General features: G+C 36.0%; 1 protein-coding gene and 1 pseudogene across 11 annotated transcripts in view; one reads left to right on the forward strand and one right to left on the reverse strand.

Annotated features, from left to right (window-relative positions):
* The window catches only part of EYA4 (EYA transcriptional coactivator and phosphatase 4), a 292,396-nt gene extending 272,185 nt beyond the window's left edge, over positions 1 to 20,211 (forward strand). For 4 of the 11 annotated variants that reach the window (XM_058435564.1, XM_058435567.1, XM_058435569.1 and 1 more), the window contains 6 exons: positions 4,270 to 4,328; positions 4,427 to 4,587; positions 6,879 to 6,993; positions 11,151 to 11,272; positions 13,068 to 13,183; positions 16,807 to 16,934. In XM_058435564.1, the coding sequence (XP_058291547.1) occupies positions 4,270 to 4,328; positions 4,427 to 4,587; positions 6,879 to 6,993; positions 11,151 to 11,272; positions 13,068 to 13,183; positions 16,807 to 16,887 (654 nt within the window). In that variant the 3' untranslated portion in view covers positions 16,888 to 16,934. Of the gene's footprint in view, positions 1 to 4,269; positions 4,329 to 4,426; positions 4,588 to 6,878; positions 6,994 to 11,150; positions 11,273 to 13,067; positions 13,184 to 13,221; positions 13,323 to 16,806 lie in introns of all 11 variants that reach the window. The other 7 variants (XM_032159299.1, XM_058435571.1, XM_032159291.2 and 4 more) reach the window with 4 other exon arrangements.
* Positions 1,930 to 2,318, reverse strand: LOC116474412 (10 kDa heat shock protein, mitochondrial-like; annotated as a pseudogene).
* Positions 20,212 to 22,085: the final 1,874 nt, after the last annotated feature.

Consider the following 22,085-nt stretch of genomic DNA (forward strand, 5'->3'; position numbering starts at 1 on the left):
GTTGCATTGTAAAGACGATCTCAATATTATTAGTCTTTTCAAAGGTGTAAAAAGAAAAAAGAAATTTTATGTGGTAGTATCCAAGTAAAAGTGCTTATTTCATTTGGTTAATTTTTTTTTTACTGGAAATAAGTGGAATAAATGAACTGTTAAGCTTTTTTAGTGGCACATTAGAAGCCAGATGGAATAAATTTGCTACCCAACTTTTAAAAGAACACTACAGTGAGAAGGTGAAAGTAGCATATAATGAATTTGTAACTAACTAGCAAGTTTGAAATGAATATTGGTATATCAAAAACATGTTGTAGTCATGTATGGCACTTAAAGACATTTATTTTAGTTCAGGTACTATGTTATATGTATTTCAAAAATACCTGGCAGGATCTTTGGTAGAAGTAGTTCCTGAGAAAATACTGGTATTGACTTTCTCTTCTCTGAGTATATAGCTTTTTAGTTGTGTTTTAGAATGTGATAAGAATTTCATTTGGCTCAAACCCTAGAACTTAACTATTCAACAATACTGTACTTAATCAATAAAATAATTGAGTTTCTGCATATAAATTGACTGAACTCTCACTATACATGCATGCCACACAAATGCTTGCACATCCAGATAAAGTGCCCAAGGAAACACAAATGTTTTTTACTGACTTGAGTGAATAAGCACTAAAACTAATAGAATCAAAACAATAGCTTTCAAAAGCATTCAGTACAGTTACATACATAGCCCCCTATCCTTCTGCATCTGACTTTGAAAGGCAGTTTTACTTTGACACAACTTTTTATTTCAATAAACCTCTTACAGCCAAAAATTGTCTTGGGCTCCATAACTGGAATTAAATGATTTCTACTCTTGTTGACAAAAAGAATTCCTCAAGAGAGTAATTCTACCATTAGCTTATTATGTTGTCATTGTTGATGTTGAATATTTAAGCTCTCAGGGTGCCTTTTTAAAAACCTAAACATCTAATTTGACACTCCAATCTTTCAGTAGATACTGCAACATATATAGTAGCAGCTGTTCCTCACATAATTCCCTAAAAGATACAAATTTAAATCCTCCTAATAGACACTTCACTGCATCTTGCCCAACTGCAGAGAAGGCAGATGCCTAAACTACCCTCCCCCAACAGAAGAGAATCCCGTGTGTTTAAATAAAGTGCTATTTCAGTTAGAATAACCTTCAGAAAAGAAGTCTCCAGGAAGTTTGAGATGGCAAAAGTGAGAAAAGACTGCTGTGAATTATAACTGATAAATATCAGTGACAACTTTTTGGTCACTTTGTAAGACAAAATTAAAGTATTTAAGGTTAGTTCTAGAATATTTTCAAATGTTTGAGTTCTACTAAAATTTGTTAAAGCCAAAACATTACAGTGTCTTTAGTATTTCACTTTTTGGTGAAAATGATTCTTAAAAAGTTTCTCAGAGTGAAAATAATTGAAGAACAATTATTTAGCTTTTTCTAAAAATGTAAATAATGGAAGTTCAGGTTTCTTTCACTGGACTGTAATCCTCAGGCAACCGTCCAGAGTCAACAGGCATAGTTAACTAGGCATAAATTTAAAGAAAAGTTAAATTTGGAAAAACCTCAAATATAACTTCAATTATGGAGCTTATGGTCCAATAAGTGTGATATACTGTTGTCCTCAGGAGTGAAAGATAAGTTTTTGGGTAACCTATGTACCAATTAATCATGCAAGTTAATACTTAATGTTAGAGGAATTTCTCTAAAAATTACGATGAGAGGGTATTAAATAGAGAAATAACTTCTGATTACCAGGGAAATTTACAAGGATTCCTCCACTTTTTTGAATTTAATTAATTTATTATAAAAGAGAGACACAGAAGTTATTTACATGAGGAAAGATTTCAGAGCTTCAATGGAATAGGCAACAACTTCGTGCGACACTATTTCAATAGAGATTTATTTCAGTCTACGGACTTTCCAAGTATGTCACCATCTCTAAGTAAGAAATAATCTCATCATTTAGAACTACTTTGGTGCCTCCATATTCTGGGAGAAAAACTTTGTTTCCAACCCTTATGCTAATGGGTAAAATCTCTCCACTCTTTTCCTTAAAGCACAGTCCAGCAGTTACTATCATTGCTTGCAATGCCTTCACTGGATGTTTTTCAGGAAGCATAATGCCTCCTTTGGTTACAGTTTGGACTGCACTCCTTTCAGCCAATACTTGGTCAAAGAGGGGAAGACATTTTCTAAATACCTGTCTGGCCAGGCCATTCCTTGGGCAGTCTCTGCACTCCTCTCTGCCTTCCTTCCACTCTTGACATAAATATCTTCTTACTCTCCTCACCATTTAGAATGCTTTTATTTTATATCATCATAACTTTGTGTTAGAAAATTTAAATGATTGTGGTAATCCTGTAAAGAATTATTAGCTTTTGTCTAGACTTCCCCCATTTATTTAAGAAAGAATTGTAGAGTGATTATTCTATGCTAGATTGTGCCGTTAAGTGCGGATGTAACCTGGTGAACCAAATGCCGAACTCCAAGGCACTTCCAGTCAGATTAAATTTTGGGATCCATACGTGTAGGTGGAGATTTATTCAAAACTTACTGAACCTGTAATTTCTGTAAATTATATGAATTTTAACTTACCTGGATTTTCAAGTTACATACTCAAAAGGTACTGATTGGGCTAGCCACTGAGTTTCGTATATTAAAGGAAGCCTGAGTCAACTCTACCACCTTTAAACTGGAACCGGATTAAACACTTTCTGTGTGGAAATCTGGAGACTAGATATGAAATATTTGACTGCCGGATACTTTCAAACCCAATAATTAATAGTAGCTTTCAAAAAACCTTTGTTTAGTATGGTGTATTTTCAAATTTAATGATTTTTTTAAAATTAATTTTGAATGCTAAGCACTATGTATATAGTCAGAAGCTGTGAGTATGAGTAAAATACTTTGAGGGGGACTAAGGAGGCCCAAGATGTTAAACCATACTTACTCTGAGGTTAATATGATGTAGTTATTTATTATAAATAATTTATTTTTATTTATTATATATTTATTATTCTGAGAACTAGGCATTTTAAATGCCCTCACCAAATTTCACCTTTAGATCTTGTAATATTGCACTGGGATTTTGCAGATTATTTGAAGATGGACTAAGACGCAGAACAGCAAAGAAGGATTGAATCCTTATCCACAAAAGTTACCATTTGTTCCGAGCACACAGTAACTTATAATCAGGTCAATTGTGGCCGGGCGTGGTGGCTCACACCTGTAATCCCAGCACTTTGGGAGGCCGAAACGGGCGGATCACGAGGTCAGGAGATCGAGACCATCCTGGCCAACACAGTGAAACCCCGTCTCTAGTAAAAATACAAAAAAACAAAAAAATTAGCCAGGCATGGTGGCAGGCGCCTGTAGTCCCAGCTACTCAGGAGGCTGAGGCAGGAGAATGGCGTGAACCCGGGAGGTGGAGCTTGCAGTGAGCCAAGATCGCGCCACTGCACTCCAACCTGGGCGACTAAGCAAGACTCCATATCAAAAATAAATAAATAAATAAGGTCAATTGTGTGGGTATACTTACTTACATAAAGTTTATTTTGCTTGGAATTTTTTAGCACATTTGAGATGATAAATCTTCATTATTTCCCTTTTACTTAAAAGTAGTCTTTTTGATTTGAAAATTTAAAAACTTGACAAAAGGAAAATGTCAATTTCTATGATTATTACCCTTTTTCTGTGTCAAAAGACTAGGACTTTGAAATAACACCAGCAGGGTTCTTTCATGGTTCTGGTCCAGCAGGAAGTCATGGAAATTCCACAGGACACCATAATCTGAAGGCAAGCCCCTCTGTTGCCGCTCAACAAATGATAATAATAGTAACCATCTGAGGTGTTCAGACTAAATAAGTTTTGTGTATCTTCAGATTAGCCATGCTTAAGTATGCACAACAGAAATGGCTGGAAGGGAACTCAAATGTTTATGAAGATTCAAGAGAATTTCTTATCAATAATTTTAAGATTATATTTTTTAAATTGCTCTAAAGAAACTCTCATGCCGTATATTTTCTCACCCCTCCTTTCTATGGAACTCTTCTGGATTTAAATTTTGTGGGGTAGAAATGGTGCCATTTCCCAGTAGAAGAAAACAAGCGTGAGGCAGTGAGATGGACGGGCACATGCTGCCATCTTCTGGCGGTAGTCTGATCAGATGAGAAGATGGGAAAACCTTCAAGCTTGGTAACAAGCATCATTTAGAAAACAAATAACTTTTCCAATGTTTTTAACAGGAGTGTGATCAAGTTCATATAGATGATGTTTCCTCTGATGATAATGGGCAGGACTTAAGGTAAGCTATGCCTTTCAGTATGTTGTTTCCTACAGAAATTCGGCTGTGGAGTTTTGCACATGTAATTATTTCTTTTTAATGTATTTTGGGTGTTACAGTACCTACAGTTTTGCAACTGATGGCTTCCATGCAGCTGCAAGTAGTGCAAACCTTTGTTTGCCAACAGGTGTAAGAGGAGGGGTTGACTGGATGAGGAAGTTGGCTTTTCGTTACAGAAGAGTAAAAGAATTATATAACACCTACAAGAACAATGTTGGAGGTATGTGTGGCTTTTTCAATCTAACAAAGGTACTCTGGGTATAGGTAGAATTCAATCTGTAGTTTCATGTTAAAGATGATTCTGCTGTAAAAGAATCAAGCAAAGCTCCTATTAAACCACACTGAGCCAGAAGTTTCTTAGAATTGGTGGGAAAAAATTTAACTACAAAATAAAACATGCACCACCGTCACATGAATTGGGAATTATTTGTGTAGCCTTGTGCCCAGATGTTTGGTCAAGATTTATAGCAGGGCATTTAGTTGACCCTATATCAGCTGGTGCCTGGAGCATTATCAGTGAAAACCAGACAGAGGAACTGACCAAGGCAACGGGAAGAAGACCTTTCTCAAGAAGAGAGCCTCCATCATTGAAGGAGGGTTGTTAGCAAGTATTATCTTTCCACAATCCCATCAAAAATAAATATAAACAGTTATTCATGTCATTTCAAAGACTTTAACAGGTTTATTTTATCTTTTAAAAAAATCATGTTTTATAACAGTGTATCATTCTCATGCATAGTGTCAACTATGATTATCATAGTTTTTAAAAGTTCAAATAATCAGTAGGTAATATCAAAACCATTTTATACCCCTTCATATATTTTACAGGTGATATCAAAACCTTTGCTATCAAAACTGTAATCCTGGATGTGCTTCTATATATAAAATAAACCTTGATGATATCTTATTAGAATCAATTTTAGGTAAACAAGATTCTTAAAATTTGCTATTAGGTCACATCAGATTAATCTCCCAGGATTTTGTTTCTTTATGTGCTTCTCTTTTTTTCTAAAAAGGAAGAGTAATTGAACATAAACTAGAATCCAAAACAGAATGATACAGCTAAATATGCATGTGCATACTATACATCCATATATTCACATATATATCATAGAATACAATATAGTAAATAAAATGTTCATATATATTATATAATCACATACATCCATATACATCATGAGGGTGGGGCTATGTGTCTGATCACCTTGTATCCCCAGTGCCTAGCAGTGAACCACATAAGAGATGCTCAGTAAGTACATAACAACTCCGAGAGAAAAAAAAATTTAGAGCCAAAGAGGATAATAATGTTAGCACCAAAAGGGAGCTTACATATGGAAGACATTCGTTTCCAAATAAGAAATTGACCCCTGCAAGCTACTGACTTGCATGGGGTTCTGGGGAGAAACACTGATTTCCTGATTCGCTCTAGTGCTCTGTACATGATGCTTTTGTAAAATCAAATAAGTAGATTTTCTAATTAAAATCAATGGTGGATAATACATTTAATTTTAAAATAAATATCCCCTTGGGAAATCTGAGTTAATTTTTATCATTCAGATGTCATCACTTCCTTCTTGCGGTATATTAATAAAATTATTTTAAGTTAACAAGAACACTAAGAAATAATCTTGTATCTTAGAAACTTTAAACAACCACAAGTCTACTTTCTGTCATACATGAGCATCTCTTTATTATAACGAGGACAAATGAGACTTGCTAGAAACTATAAATTTTGATTGAAAAAAAACATACAAGTGTATATGTGCTCCCGATATTCTAAAACACAATTTCAATAAGAAACCTTCCTTTTTAATGGATTTACATGATCTTGTTTTATCATAAAAGCAAGAACTGGATCTTTTAAAATAAAAAATTAGCACATCTATCTTTTTTCTTATAACATCAATGTTATAATTCATGATTGTCTGTAACTGTCCTACATTTCATGATTTTAAACAAAATTCTTAATTTCTTTTTACATAGCAAAGTATTTATAGTAGCATTAGCAGTAGCATTAGAAACATTTTAACAGCTACATATGATGATGCCACTGTTACTGTTTGAAAGTGGAAATGATTGTGATTATTAAGAAACTAAACGTTTTCAGTCAAAACATTTGGAGTTTGTGTCCCTAGGTTGGTGGAGCCCAGCTATTCCTCAAGACCTCAAATATCACAGTCCCTTGGAATGAGATCCAGGCAGGGGCATGTTCAAAGCTCTTTAGGTGATTGAGATCCACTGCACCAGATTGTAGGATCAGTGAGGGCAGAGACTGGGGCCAGTTCTCACTGGCACTACCTGAGACCTAGAAGTTCAGTAAATATTCATTGAAGGAATGAATGGATAATCAATTCAGAAATGAAGGATCAATATGGACATAAATCTGTATCTCTCTGCATTTCTGATGTATACTGAAATAAAAATGATCTATTCCAGACAGAAGGGAATCTAAACTAGATATTCTGAGAAAATATTCATCTCTTGACTCTGCCTTGCTTTTTGGTGTTGCAGGACTCCTTGGCCCTGCCAAGAGGGATGCCTGGCTACAGTTAAGGGCAGAGATTGAAGGGCTGACAGATTCCTGGCTAACAAATGCACTTAAGTCTTTATCAATTATTAGCACTAGGTAAGTGGAATTGTTACCTTTCTATGTGTATCGTATTGAAAATTCAGTTCTAATTGTACAACATAGATAAAAATGTTTTAATTCCTAGGCCGTTTTAGACTTCAAGGGACCTAACAATTCTGAGTTCAGTGATGTTTTCAATTTCAGTGCATGTGCATGAGAGAGAGAGTGTGTGTGTGTGTGTGTGTTGGGATGAGAGAAGGTTGCTGCTTCTCAGAATAAACAGGAGACCCTATCTCACCACCCATCTCTTCTCATAGCAATTGATAATCCCCACAGAATGGTTTCATGACTTCTAATGAATAAAGAAAGAGAACTCAGTAGGTGGCAAAGTACAAGGGGGCGATGGCAAATATAAAACAGTACTGTTTATACAAAAATGCATGTTTTAGGTGTTAGGCCATTATGGATAATACACATAATGTAAGCACATCAGAAAAGCAAGAGAAAGCTCTTGAAAAAATTCTAACCATTTTGTTGTTTGAACTAAACAGTGAAATTCTGACTTGTGTCAGTATACAAATCAGAATTAAATTGATTTGTAACCAATTGTACAACCAGGTGCCATATATGCTAATTCATAAAGTGATGTAAGTCTGGAATGTGATAGCTAGTAAGGTAGAGTTGAATCTCTGTACTATCCACTTCCATGATTTTATATCTGAGTTAGGTGAATAAATAAAAGCATGCTTAATAAGTGGGAGCTAAATGATGAGAACTCATGGACACATATAGGGAAACAACAGACACTGGGGCCTACTTGAGGGTGAAGAGTAGGAGGAGGGAGAGAATCAGAAAGAGTAACTGTTAGGTACTAGACTTAGTACCTGAGTGGTAAAATAATCTGTATAGCAAACCCCCGTGACATAAGTTTACCTATATAGCAAACATGCACATGTATCCCTGAACCTAAAATAAAAGTTAAAAAAAGAATCTGTCAGCATTTCCATTAAGAAAAGATTAATAGGACAGGCGCAGTGGCTCATACCTGTAATTCCAGCACTCTGGGAGGCCAAGGCAGGTGGATCACGAGGTCAAGAGATTGAGACCATCCTAGCCAACATGGTGAAACCTCGTCTCTACTAAAAATACAAAAAAAAAAAAAAAAAAATTAGCTGGTCGTGGTGGTGCACACCTGTAGTCCCAGCTACTCGGGAGGCTGAGGCAGGAGAGTTGCTTGAACCTGGGAGGCAGAGGTTACACTGAGCCGAGATCATGCCACTGTACTCCAGCCTGGAGACAGAGCAAGACTCTGTCTCAAAAAAAAAAAAAAAAAAAAAACAGTAAAGAAAAGAAAAGATTAATGAGAACATGCAGTATTTGTTTTTCTGTTCCTGTGTTAGTTTGTTAATGATAATGGCCTCCAGCTCCATCCATGTCCTGGCAAAGGACATGATCTCATTCTTCTTTATGGCTGCATAGTATTCCATGGTGTACATGTACCACATTTTCTTTATCCAGTCTATCATTGATGCGCATTTAGGTTGACTCCATGTCTTTGCTATTGTGAATAAAATGCTGCAGTGAACATGTAAGTGCGTGTGGCTTTATAATAAAATGATTTATATTCCTTTGGGTATATACCCAGTACTGGGATTGCTGGGTTAAATAGTAGTTTTGTCTTTAGGTCTTTGAGGAATCGCCACATTGCCTTCCACAATGGCTGAACTAATTTACACTCTCACCAAATGCCGCATGTTCCCACTTGTAAGTGAGAGCTAAATGATGAGAACATGTGGACACATAGAGGGGAACCACACACACTGGGGCCTTTCAGAGGGTGGAGAATGGAAGGAGGGAGAGGATCAGCAAAAAAAAATGGGTATTAGGCTTAATACCTGAATGATGAAATAATCTGTACCACAACCCCCCGTGACACAAGTTAACCTATGTAACCAACCTGCCCTTGTACCCCTGAACTTAAAATAAAAGTTGAAAAAGAAAAGATCGATGAATAAGATGACAAATTGTTAGTTTTAAAAAAAGAAGAAAAAAGCATGCTTAATAAATATATGGGGAACACAGCATTCAGAGAAAGATTTATTTGGACTAATTGAATCAGAATGCAGAAAAGCCTGACAGGGCAAAAAAAAAAAAGTTAATATTAAGAACATGAAAGTAAATGAATAGTTGTCACATCCTGCACAGCTCCTGACCCGTGGCACAGGCGGAGCTGCATGGATAGCAGAAAGTCCAAATGGAGAGCGGAGGGGAAGTAGCTTCCCGTGTCTGATTGGGGAAGCCATGGCAGCTTAGTTTGTTGGTTCTAAGCACCATATTCCAGTGGGGGCTGTGGCAGGGTTGAAGCAGCCTGTGTCAAGTGTGGTAGTCACGGGTTTGGACTGTGGGAACCACATAAAAGAAACAGATGGAAGGAGGAGCCAGAGAGCTTAGTCAGAAGAGTCATGTGTGGAACCAAGATTACCAATTTCAACTGTTTCAGATGTTAGGCTGAAAATCAATTAGATTTCTCCCTGTGTCTGGAAAGGAAAGAACTGGGACCAATGAGTAGGAATCCTGCAAGGGAGATTCTGGCTCTTTATATAAGGAAGAAATGTCTAACAAGCAGTTAAAGCCGGTTGAAATGGGACTTGCTATCTCATGTCCTTTGTAACTGGTGACAAGAGAGACCAAATGTCAGGGACACTGGAGTGCAAGGACCCTTGAGCCACTGACATGATGTGTAAAATGTAGTGGAGTGTGCATTTCTCTGAGAAGGAGGTTGATAGCTTTCATTATTTCTAAAAGATGTCTTCTATATAAGTTAAAAAAGATTATTACATTATTAGATTATTATATAATATATACAGATTAATTGTTAAACAGATGGCTTTAAGGCAACTAAGGGAATATGTGGTATTCCAGAAATAAATAAAGATATAACAAGGAAGGGAGGAGAAAAAGAAATCAACATACATTGAGTAGTTACATGCTATGGAATTTGCTGAGTTATCCACATATATTACCATATTGATACAATTGCAGTTTTGCCATTACTTTTAATGGCAAAAAACAAAATTGCTTTTGCACTAACCCAATAGTTTTCACAAAATGCCTGGAATGTCAGAAAAACAGATGCTTTGTTGAATTATGTATTAGAACTCCTAGCAAAATTAACTTACCCTCTGACCCTAATTATTCTGTGAATATAGTCTCAGAATAATCAAAGATGTAAGAATATATTTTGGTAGAACTAATTTTAATATTTAGAAATCAAAAGCCACTTAAGCAACTGAATTTAACTTTAAAAAATTCTGGTGCATCTACATGGTAGAGTAGATTTTTTTTTTTAATTATACTTTAAGTTCTAGGGTACATGTGCACAACGTGCAGATTTGTTACACATGTATACATGTCCATGTTGGTGTGCTGCCTATTTGTTTATATCTATTAACTATTATTCCCCTCTCCCAACAAAACAATGTATAAAAACTACTCTACCATGTAGAGTATATACATGTATAAAAACTACTCTACCATGTATATACTCTACATTGTTTTGTTGGGAGAGGGGAATAATAGTTAATAGATATAAACAAGCAGGCTCATGATATAAATACATAAAGTACAATACAAAATTGAATATATAGAATGTTCCCAATGGGAGAACAAAATCTGTATATGAACAGAAACATTGAAAATAAATGCATGAAATGGAGAGAGCAGTTATCTCTGGATGGTTAAATAATAATTAATGCTTTTTGTTTTCTTCTTTATATTTGTCTTTTACAAATTTTCCTGTTACAAGTATATACAGTGTTTGTAATTTAAAAAGAAATGTAACTCTGAATATCACACAGTACAAGTCATGAAAGTTCATATCTAAACCACATCTCGAAACTTTAAAAGCCTGTGCTTTATTTCATTCTACCATGTTTTCATTCTGTAACATTTACCTACATATGACTTCTAATAGCATATTGTTTTGACAAAATATTGTGTAGAACTTTAAGCATCACAGTATAGTCATGGGTTTGTATATTCTTCTTAATAATCTGCCATTATTGGAGGAGTGTCTGTCTGCTGATAGGCAATAGCTAATGAATATTGAAAGGGACCATTAATTAAGGAATTTAGAGACCACAGTGACAATTTTAAATCTATTAGAAGTTATTTAGTATTAGAAAACAAACATGTATATTTCCTCCCTATTTCAGGAGTAACTGCGTAAATGTCTTGGTAACGACAACCCAACTGATCCCAGCACTTGCGAAGGTTCTACTCTATAGTTTAGGAGGTGCTTTCCCCATTGAGAATATTTACAGTGCAACTAAAATAGGTAAGGAAATTATTTGAAACTCTGTATGGAATGTGTCCACATCTGTGTGTCTCTGCATGGTTCCCTTTTTCAGCAATTTCACTTAGCACATGAAACAAATTTGGATAAAGTTCAAATTACAAAGTCCCCTGCAACTCATTGTACATGTAAGAACTTTTTGAGAACTGTTGCCTAGTGACATTAAGAACTCAGTATCTGAGTATAGATATTTCATTCTTTTATTTCACAGAATATTGCAGCACGTTATCTAAATAATATGTAATATCTCTAGCCATTGTATTTAATAGTTTAATTAGTATGGCGTATAATGTTGCCTCCTTGCATATGCAGTAATCTAGATCCAAGATAAAAATACAATTTTGGCTTTGCAGGGGATTCTTTGATGGATTGAACTAGTGCCCTTAATTACAGAAAAAAATTAAAAGAATTTTATGAATCAGAAAACATAATAGGAATATTCATAACACATGAGTGACTGGAAATCTGCATTTCCAAAAATGTGCAGTAGCAATCAAAGAACCACAACCTTGTTTATTTAGATAATATCTGTTTGTGGAGCCATCTTTGATTTTTAAGTGCCTTTCTCGCAGACTCCAACTTCTAATAAACATTCAAAAGCAAAACTTCATCAACTTCTGCCGTATTGAAAGACTTAAAACTGATGTATTCCACTATCTGTCAAGGAAATACTTGGGAAAATAAATGGGTTGTGTAATATGCCTTGAAGGTCAACAAACTTAGGCTCTGGCACATTGACAAGAGAAGTTCAAAATCCCCCACCAAAAATAACCTGCCCTGGGCTTTGAGGAGGTCTGATGTTGGCCCTGGCAAAAGGAGCCTCCAGTGGCAGCTGTTTCAAGAGTACAGTTAAGGAGAGCCAAGCTTCCGTAGAGTAAATTTCACATTGTCATAAGCACTACAGTTCAGAGCCTGGATATCAGTACCATACATTTTTAATCTAGATGTGTGTATTTATGTCAGCAGGACTAATAGAAGGTAATTTTGCTTTTTGATGAATCAAATAATTTTATAGCAGAATAAACATTTATTTTAGTAAAGACAATATTCTTTCTGTTGGCGAAATAGTTCCTTATATTCTTTAATATGAAACAAACTCATTTTTATTTTTTCCTTTAAGCTAGTATTTTTTGGAGTTCTGAACCATCAGATTAAGAAAAAAGGCAGAAGTAGCCATGACTGCATGAACATTCTGGGAGTGAAATTTAGAGAATAATGCCAATGTTTTAAAAACAAAGAATATGTAGAAATTCCACGGTGATGTTCCCGTAGTGCAATAAGAGGATACCAGTGTTGTCAGTACTGTGGCCCAGTCAGACAGCACCCTTAGCAGAAGTTATTTGAGCAGGCTAACTCTCACCCACTTGAAGAAAGGAGTTGTTTATCAAGGTAAATTCACTTCTTAGTATTTCCTCTTTTTTTAGTGGTGAACCTTCAGTTTTTCTCTAGAACACATTTAGCTGACTTGTCTATGCTACTTAAAACTGATTTACAGAATTAAACAAACAAAGGTTAAAACCTAGAGTGGCCTGTAAAGTTGCCCCAATACTCTGTTGGTGGAGAAAAACATACTAATATTTTCTCTAGGTCAAATGCTTAACCCTACTGATATTTTTGGAGTGTGAAACACGTTTGTTTAATCATCTGTCCAATCAAATATGTGTTGATTTCATAAACCCAGAGGTTGTGAGCCAGTTCAAGTGATGTTCAAGGGGCATTAACTTAACACTTTATGAATCTTTAGGTTAATGAATGCAATGGCTGGAAGAATAAGCAGTGCATTGTTTTTCAGGCAAGGAAAGCTGTTTTGAGCGTATAGTGTCCAGATTTGGCACTAACATAACTTATGTTGTGATTGGAGATGGCCGAGATGAGGAGCATGCCGCTAACCAGGTAACTTCACTCTGAACTTTATCTCATTTATCTTCCAGGAAAAGAAAGTTGCTTTGAACGAATAATGCAAAGGTTTGGCAGAAAAGTAGTGTATGTTGTAATTGGGGATGGTGTAGAAGAAGAACAGGCAGCAAAAAAGGTAACCTGTCTCAAACAATGTTGGTGTGATACTTCTAATGCAAGCCTTTTTGTTTGCATTTCTGTAGTTTGGCCCAATGGCAGCTTGACAAATGATTTAAATTTATAGATGCAAAGCAATAAGAGCGTGAGAGGGTCAATACTTACATTCAAATAAACCATTTGGAGTTTAGCATTTTTTGCCTGAAATTTGATAGGAAATGCAGGGAAATTTAGTTATATTTATTTACATGTTTGAATGTATATACATATAGTAAATATATATAGTGACATATATATTTGTGTGGGCATGTATATACATGCTTATATAGATGCATATGTATATATTAATACACATACAATGTGCATAGATATAGATGAGCCAGGGGATCTGCAAGAAAGATGGGGGGGAGAATAACCATTGTTAAGCACGTGAAATTTAGCAAGATAGAGATTAATGAGCTCCATACAAAAGTCATGTGAGTAGTTCATGAGACCTGCATGCCATATGGTCCTCGTGAGTGCCTGGAAGTAGGCATGCTCCATGATAAGGAATGCTGAGGGCAGATTTAATAGCTGAAGAAAAACTGCTACAAGAGATTTTTAATAAGTGCTACTGAAATGGGATGTATTGCTCAGATCCTTTTGCACCAACTTATCTTAGCCGTAATGTGCCTCACATCTCCTAGAGGAGTTTCATTTGTTTTGGTGAGCCAGTGGTACTTGATTGAAGCCAAGAAGCTGGCTTTGAACACATTCAGAAGATCCCATAGGCCCTAAGTATTTTAATAAGGCTTTTCATCTGGCCCATATTTCTGAAGAAGAAACCAAGGCAATTAAAAACCATTAAATGGTTGGTTCAACATCAAAAGAAAAATGATATCAGGATTGGCCCCCACCACCAGACTGTCAGTCAACTCCACTCTAAGATCTACTGCTGCCTTCACCGAATGATAGAAAAATATCAACTAGCCAAGATAAAAGTGATAGAATTTACAAAACAAAACAAAGCCAGATGATGAATTAGTATTTTTAAACAATGACATGCCAGCCTATACTGTTTTACACAGAAAGAATGTTATCTGTATCACCCTAGGGAGATTTTAAATCATCATCTAATAAAGCCTTCGCCACTTGCATGTGCTGGAGTGTTTACCTGTTTTCAAAAAACAGTCAACATAAACAATTTTATAGAAAAGTTTATGGCTATAAGAGAAAGAGAAAGGAAATGATGTATGTTCTAGTCTATTTAAATCAAGCAAAATGGAGAAAAGGAAAGCACTTCCACTTTAGAAGGTTTGGTGACAGTATTGGCAGCCATACTTGCTTTTCGATTACATTTAAGAGAGTGGGTTGAGGCTCTGCCTCCCACAGAGCACCTCAGCCTTCATTAGCAGTGTCAATGACCCAAGACAGCACACTAGCCCCAAGCACGTCCTGTATGAGGTCAGGGCTGCAGCCTCAAGAAATACAGCTTTCATTGCTGACTGCTACTTGAAATGCTTCCAGTCACACTCAACTGAAATATCTTCTGGAGTCTGTCAATGTCCTGAGTCCATGTTGTGATTTTTGTTATTGGCACCATAGTTATACACAACAAAGAGCAGCCAATGATTAGTAATACAGCCCCACTCCTGCTAAATTTACGTGTCTTTTAGCCTATACAAATTAAATTCACGTATATATAGGTAAGGACTAATATAATTCAATTTTCCAAACCAGTAACACTATATGCTTTTGACAATTAAAACTTAACCGAGTCTACCTGTTTTCCACAGCATAGATTCGGTTTACCAGTTGTTATACCATCTACTTTATACCCAAAACTTCAGGAGGGAAAGGCATGACCCTGAATGGAAAAGAATCTCAGATAGAATGCTATTTCCAAATGGTTGTTTATGTAGGTACAGTTTTGGTGATGGTGAAGGCTTATTATTCTATTTTAAAACAGAGGTGGTTGGTTTCTCTCATACCCAGAATGCATGCTTTTCTTTGGATGTAGCGATAATCGCATGTGCAGAAATGTTAAGTACTGTTTTGTTGTTACAAATAGATCTGAGCTGAATGAAAAAAATGTTACTTCTATGTGAATTTCAGTGCCTTAATTTGACCTATACATATTTTGTTTGAGAAATTTAAGAAGAAATGTCAAAGTTTAGGAATAGGAATGTCTAACTGCGCTCTTCTATAGAAACATATATTATTAATACAAGCTGTATATGTAGTTCGAAATTTTCTAGAAGCCACATTTTACAAAATTAAAGAGAAACAGAATTAATTTTAATAACATGTCAACCCTGTATACCCAAAATAATTGTCTTGATATCTAATTAATGTAAAAATTATTGAAGTCATGTTTACATTCTTTTTTGTTTGTTTGTTTTGTTCTCAGTCTTTGAAATTCATTATGTATTTTAAACTGGACTAACCACATTTCAAGTGCTCAATAGCCGCATGTGGCTGGTGGCTACCATAGTGTGCAGCAAGGAATTATATAGCAATAAGGATTATTATGCTACTTAGTTCTTAAATAAAATATCTTTGCATGTTTTATATCTATATATGCATTTCCCTTATATACATGAATATTTTATACATACATATTCTAGAAGATGTCATCAGCCCAAACTTACAAATCATGCTTTTGTTTTGTCAGTTCCTGTAGTGCAGTGTTTTTTCTTTGTCATTATCATCGCCAGTGGGGTCTAAAGACAGTTTTTTTCTAATTACTCCCTTTCATCAAATTTTAATACCACATATGTACTGTATACTATTATAGTATATCTTTTGAGGGCCACAAACCACTGTAATGGCTAAGATTTTCTGCCCCACAAGAACTCATTTGTGTCCCTTTGGAGATGATATCTTCCCCATTGAAAATGTATGCTAGAGTACTTTCTCTCAATTCTACACCAGTGAAATAAATCAGGTCGACTCTACTGGCTTAAGTTACTGGTTGTCCCAGACAAGTAAGAAAGTTATAATCCCCACATTTTTTTTCTACTTTATATGGTCCTGCTTCAAATTATTTTTATACAGAAAGGAATTCACCCTCTTTTCTTCCTAGATTACCAAAATTAAGAAGTTTATCATTTTGTTTCATTTTATTTTTAACTAACTGAGAGGCCCGTAGGAGTGATGCACTGATTAAAACTTGCTTTCCATCAGCCAGGTAGGATTTTGATGCCCACTTGCTTTCCCAGATGTTGTTGTTGGTAGTGATACTTCCAAAATAAATATTAAACTATCTAAGAAATGTTAACATTTGCTATTATTCTCATTAAAATCCAGTTCAGATCTATTTCTCTGTTACTTTGACAGTGCCATATTGGTGCTGCCAAGCCTTCACATATGATCATCCTGCCTTTAAACTCCCTCCCCTGAACTTGGGTGGACCACACATCCCTGTGTGTGCTGCTACTTCATTGAGACGATGGTTGTGATCTCTCTCCATGCCTCATTCCTTCCCCTTCTCTCTCCCATCCCTCCTTCTCCTAACCACACAGCACAACATGCCCTTCTGGAGGATATCCAGTCACTCAGACCTCCTGGCTCTCCACCAAGCACTGGAATTAGAGTATTTGTAACTGTGTTCTTTAGCCGGAGATCCATTTTTTATATTTCAAGTACACTGAATTTTTATGTGTGATTCAATGCCTCTGGCTCTACACATATAAATTGTCTTAATGGATGAAATCATATTTGGAATAAAAATTCCAGAATGAAGAATTCAGATTGCTGAATGGAGTTAAACTTTAGTGCTACAGAAAAGAAACTCTATGGTCTTATATTTACAACACTTTAATGGGTTTTTTAAAAATCTGTGGAAGTTGCTGGTACACACCAAATGAGTCCAAACTGGAATGAGCAGCTTTAGCAGAGAACTCTTACCCTGGCAAAGCAGCAACACACATGCTCCGTCTGACAAGGTGGTCAACAACATTCCTCAAAATGGGAGATCTTCTCAGCCCTGAGGTTTGAATCTGACTTTAGCCTACCTAGCCCAGAAAATCTGAATTGGAATGCACTCAGACTGTATAAGGACAGTCCTATTGAGACCTGTAATTTGTGTAAATTATTGATGAAAATAATTTACTGTGACTTTATTAGCAGCTGACTTTCAAAGTGGATGCAATTTTTCTTTCATTTGTCGGGGAGGGGAATGGGAGGGGAAATGGGAATATAATATTGTCTCTTTTTTAAGTTTGGCAAACAGAATGTTCATACTGATGTGTTGTGCCTTAAAGACAAGACAGCATTTGTGTGTTACAATGTAACTTTGGTTAAAATCTCTGTAGATAATGAAAAAAAAAAAAAAAAAAAAACAACCTTTGTGATGATTCTTAACATGACCAAATTTAAAAGTCAAGCTCTCAAAGCTTAATTACTGCATCAGCAAAAAACTGAGTATTTGTTGCAATAAGAAAACAACAATAATAAAGGAAAGCTTGTGTTTTATTTGGGTTCTTAATAATTCCAATAATTGTATGAGGCAACTATTTGCGCATCCAACCATGAGCAGAAGGTTTGGGAAAGACTGTGGGACCTTTACTTAGAAAGTGAAATGTATGTAGAAGTCTCAAGTACCCCTTCTACAGTTTTACTGGAGAAACCTAAGAGCCATATTCATGACAACTTGCACAGTTTTGAGGTTGAGACTTTTGATATGTGTAAGTTGCATAGAGGAGGATATTATCATGCAAATCATGAGCAATTATCACAAACTTTTTTAGAATATGCCATCAACATGGCATAAAATTCAGATTGAGAGCACATGGCTTAAAATAAAGCTAAGTATATTTATTCCCAATGCCATTGCAAAAATGATAATATCATCAGAAATGGAAGGCAGATATCCCAGATGGTGTCTAATGAAAGCAATGGGTCTATGAAAATTTTACCTAGAATATCATCATAAATTAAATTAGCAAGTGAGCTGGATCTTGGCCTCACTGCTGAAATGACAACAGTAAAATCGTACCTGGTTCTCCATCTGAATACATCAATGCAGGTTCTCCTCATGACAGACTTGCATATGTTAGTTCCTGCCTGTATTGTCACTGCGCAATGGATGGCATTCATTACAAGAAGAGCCCATCATCGTTGTGTTTGCATGGTTTTTTTCCTTGTGTGTAGCCCATGTTGGGAACACGACACAGGTTCTCCTCTTATTTCCTATGACATGATTTCCCTTGTGGAAATTTAAGACTTTAAGAACTAGAGTATTTTTATGGTGTCTGCACCTGCAGTTCTGTGTTTAAAATGTCATAATGTGGATCCTGGAGTCAGGCTACTAGTCAATGCCCCTCGCCAGAGGCTGGTTCATGAGTTCATCAACTGAGGCCTCTGTGGCTTCACAAAGTCTACATTTTGCTCACAGATCACAACATTCATTCACTGTGGAAATATGATTCCATTTCTTTAGGCTACAAACCTGTATTTCTTTACTGAATGCTAAGGCCATGTTTATATTGGGTAGAAAGGTGCTGAGATCCCAATTTTGTACAAGATTGTGATTTCATCATCTAAACCTTAAACTTACTTATCCTTTAAATTTTGTAGCTTTTGGCTGCCTCTGCCCCAAGTACTATTCCAGGCAAATTAAAGTTGGAACACTTTTAATAATATAAAAATAATGATAGTAAATCTTATACTTCTGTTGGCCCTTAGCTTGAAAATAGCAGTTAAAGAGATTTAAGTGTTGCCTTGATTATCAGTACTTAATTATGTTGTACACTAAAACCTTAAATATTTATTACTGTGAATAAAAACAAATTATCTTTACTGTATAGCTGGTTTCTTTAAATGATAGAATTGTGGCATTACATCGAAATTTGTAGGTCTTTTCATGTCAAACAAGCAAGGCTTTTTATGCTGCTAAATCTGCAGGTGCAGAAACAAACACCCCTTGAAAGGGCAAAGAGAAGCCGGCTGGTTGCATCACCCCGTACAGTTTCTCACACACATCTCTTTTTCTGATTCTGTGTTCAGAAGAGGCTGCCGGCATAAAACCTAAATGCAAGGTTGATGGAGAACAGCTTGTCTGGCACAACAATGGTGCAGGCCCACGAGCCAGCATCACAGCTTGGCCATGGGACGTTGAGAATGCACAAACTAGAACTCTTCCCTTCCCACCTTAGGAATAGAAAATCCTCTTCCTTTCTAATCTGAAAAACGAAAACTGAACTAACAAACACAAAACCAACCCCTTGGCAATTCCACCTCCTATTGACATATGGAATATTGTGCCTTATTGTAAACCAGTTTGAAAAATGTTCTGTAACTAAAGTGGGTTTTCGGCTATTATGTATACAGCTTGGTATATTACTACGAAAGATAACCACCTTGTGTTGCACCTTAAAAATATCAAGACCATGTAATTTCAGTAACAAAATAGGTGGCCTGGCTACAGTATTATAGCATACAATTAGGACACTATGCCCCTGCAAAATTTTGTAAATCAAATTCAGAGGCAAAAACATATTTTAGAATCATACAGTTTGCACACAACAAGTAGATAATAACTGCCTCTAAAATGTTTTCTCCTTAGTCTGCAATGAGCTAAGATTCAGAATAGTGTCAACAGCATGCTCCTATATGAAGTTGTTTTTTTAAAGCGCATTTGTTTATGACAAGCCTACATTCTCAGTGAATATGGCATTTAGTATTTCTTTTGAAAACAAACTTAAGCATCATGAGCCAAAGTTGCATTTTGACTCCCAACTATGGTAACATTATGGACATCTCACAATGTCAAGGGTTTCTGTTATGTATTAGTAAAGTATAGATTATCGGGGCCTACATAATTTAAAGAAATGTAAATTAATATTAAAAGCTTGTAAAAATATGTATATCTTTACTATTTCTCAATAAATACCTTTGCAATTGTTTTCATTTCCTTCACCCTCCCATGTTGTAGATTTTTTGTGTGTTTATTTAGCTTGTTTCTAAATCATGTGAAATTTGTATTTAGGTTTCTGGTCTTCATAACTTTTCTTTTTTATGCCTAAGTTGCATAATCTTCAGTTAAAGCAAAATGAGATGTAATACAGTAAAACGTCACTAATTACGACTAAAAGTGGGCTGCTTTACTGAAAAGATGTCAGTTGCATAATTTTTTACACACAGGTAGCTACATTCAATTAAGTATAATGCATAATGTAGCCACAATTCACTAATGATAAAGTAATTAAAATATTTAGACCTATTAGAATATTTAAAGCAAGTATCGTTTAGGTGAATATGGGACATAGTTTATTAAGTATCTTCCAAGAGGATAAAAAGGTAGTTTTCTGTAACAGATTTAATAGCTCCTTTATTGTCTGGTGTATAGTATTTATTTATTTGTGAATCTGTTGTTCACATGTAAACCAAATGCAAATTTTGGATCAACCTCTGTTCATTCACAACCTTTAAAAATGTTAGCCTCCAAATTAATGGTATTCAAGTGGAGTTATGTGGCAACATTCTAGTAAGCCTTACACCATCCAAAAATCAATACTGATTTACAGGAAAACAATGAAAATGTTTAAAATAAATTTAATATGTAAACTTCTTTTGTTTTCTCTTATATCCAGTTGCCATTGAAATTGAATTTATGAGAAAGACTAAATTATACATATCATATCCCAGCTCCCCACTGAACTCCAAACAAATGTATCTTGTTTGCCTATTTATATACCTGCTTGGAAGAAAGGACCTCTCAAATCAACATGTCCAAATCTGAGCTTGTGCTTCTGCGCTGGCCTCTTCTCACCTCTCCCATGACTACCACCCCAGCTGAAACCAGCATCCTTTCTCACATAGATAAGTACATCAGCCTCCAGCTTAGTCACCCTTCTCTGGCCCTCACACCCTTTCACCATCTCGTCGCACTAGCCAGAACCATACTGTGCATCAGAGGATATCTCTCCTCTTCTTGGAAACCACCAGCTCGCTTGGCACAAACACCAGTGACCTTTGCAATGGCCTGTAAGGCCCACAGGCACCATCCCTGGTGAGCACTCCCTTCCTCTGTCTCACAACTCACTGCCAAACTGGCACCTCTTGTTTGGCACATACCTGCACCCACCCACCTGCTGCAGGCCTTTTGCACTTACCATTCCTTCTACTTGAAAAGGTTTTCACCCAGATCTTTGCATCACCTATGCCTTAGGTTTCTTCAGTTCTTAAAGAACACCTTTTTGCTGTAAAGGTCCTCCTCTCTGAAATTGCACCTGTTTCCCAACACTTCTAGCATTTTCCTTCTTTACTAAGAAAAAATACTTAGTTCTTAGATTAATCCAACATGATACACATTTATTTTTTGTGTTGTTGATTCATCCATTACAATGTATAAACTTCAGGAAAACACTTGCATGAGCATGATCTAGAATTGAAGAGATTTAAAGTGGTAGAGGACCATGTGTGATGGCTCATTCCTATAATCCCAGCACTTTGGGAGGCCGGTGGGAGGATCACTTGAGTTCAGGAGTTCAAGACCAGCCTGGGCAACATAGACCCTGTCTCTCTCTTTCTCTCTCTTTTTTTAATAGCTGGATGTGATAGTGTGTGTCTGTAGTCCCAGCTACTCATGGTGCCAAGGTGGGAAGATTGCATGAGCCTGGGAGGTGGAGGCTGCAGCGAGCTGTGATCATGCCACTGCACTCTAGCCTGGAAGACAGAGCAAGACTCTGTCTCAAAAAAAAAAAAAAAAAAAAAAGAAAAGAAAAATGATTGAGCTAGATTTGAACGGGAAAAGGAGAGAAGAAAACATACACATGACCTGTGTAAGTTTTTATACCTT

Source organism: Hylobates moloch, unplaced genomic scaffold (assembly GCF_009828535.3).
Source record: "Hylobates moloch isolate HMO894 unplaced genomic scaffold, HMol_V3 SCAFFOLD_2, whole genome shotgun sequence".
Taxonomy (NCBI): domain Eukaryota; kingdom Metazoa; phylum Chordata; class Mammalia; order Primates; family Hylobatidae; genus Hylobates; species Hylobates moloch.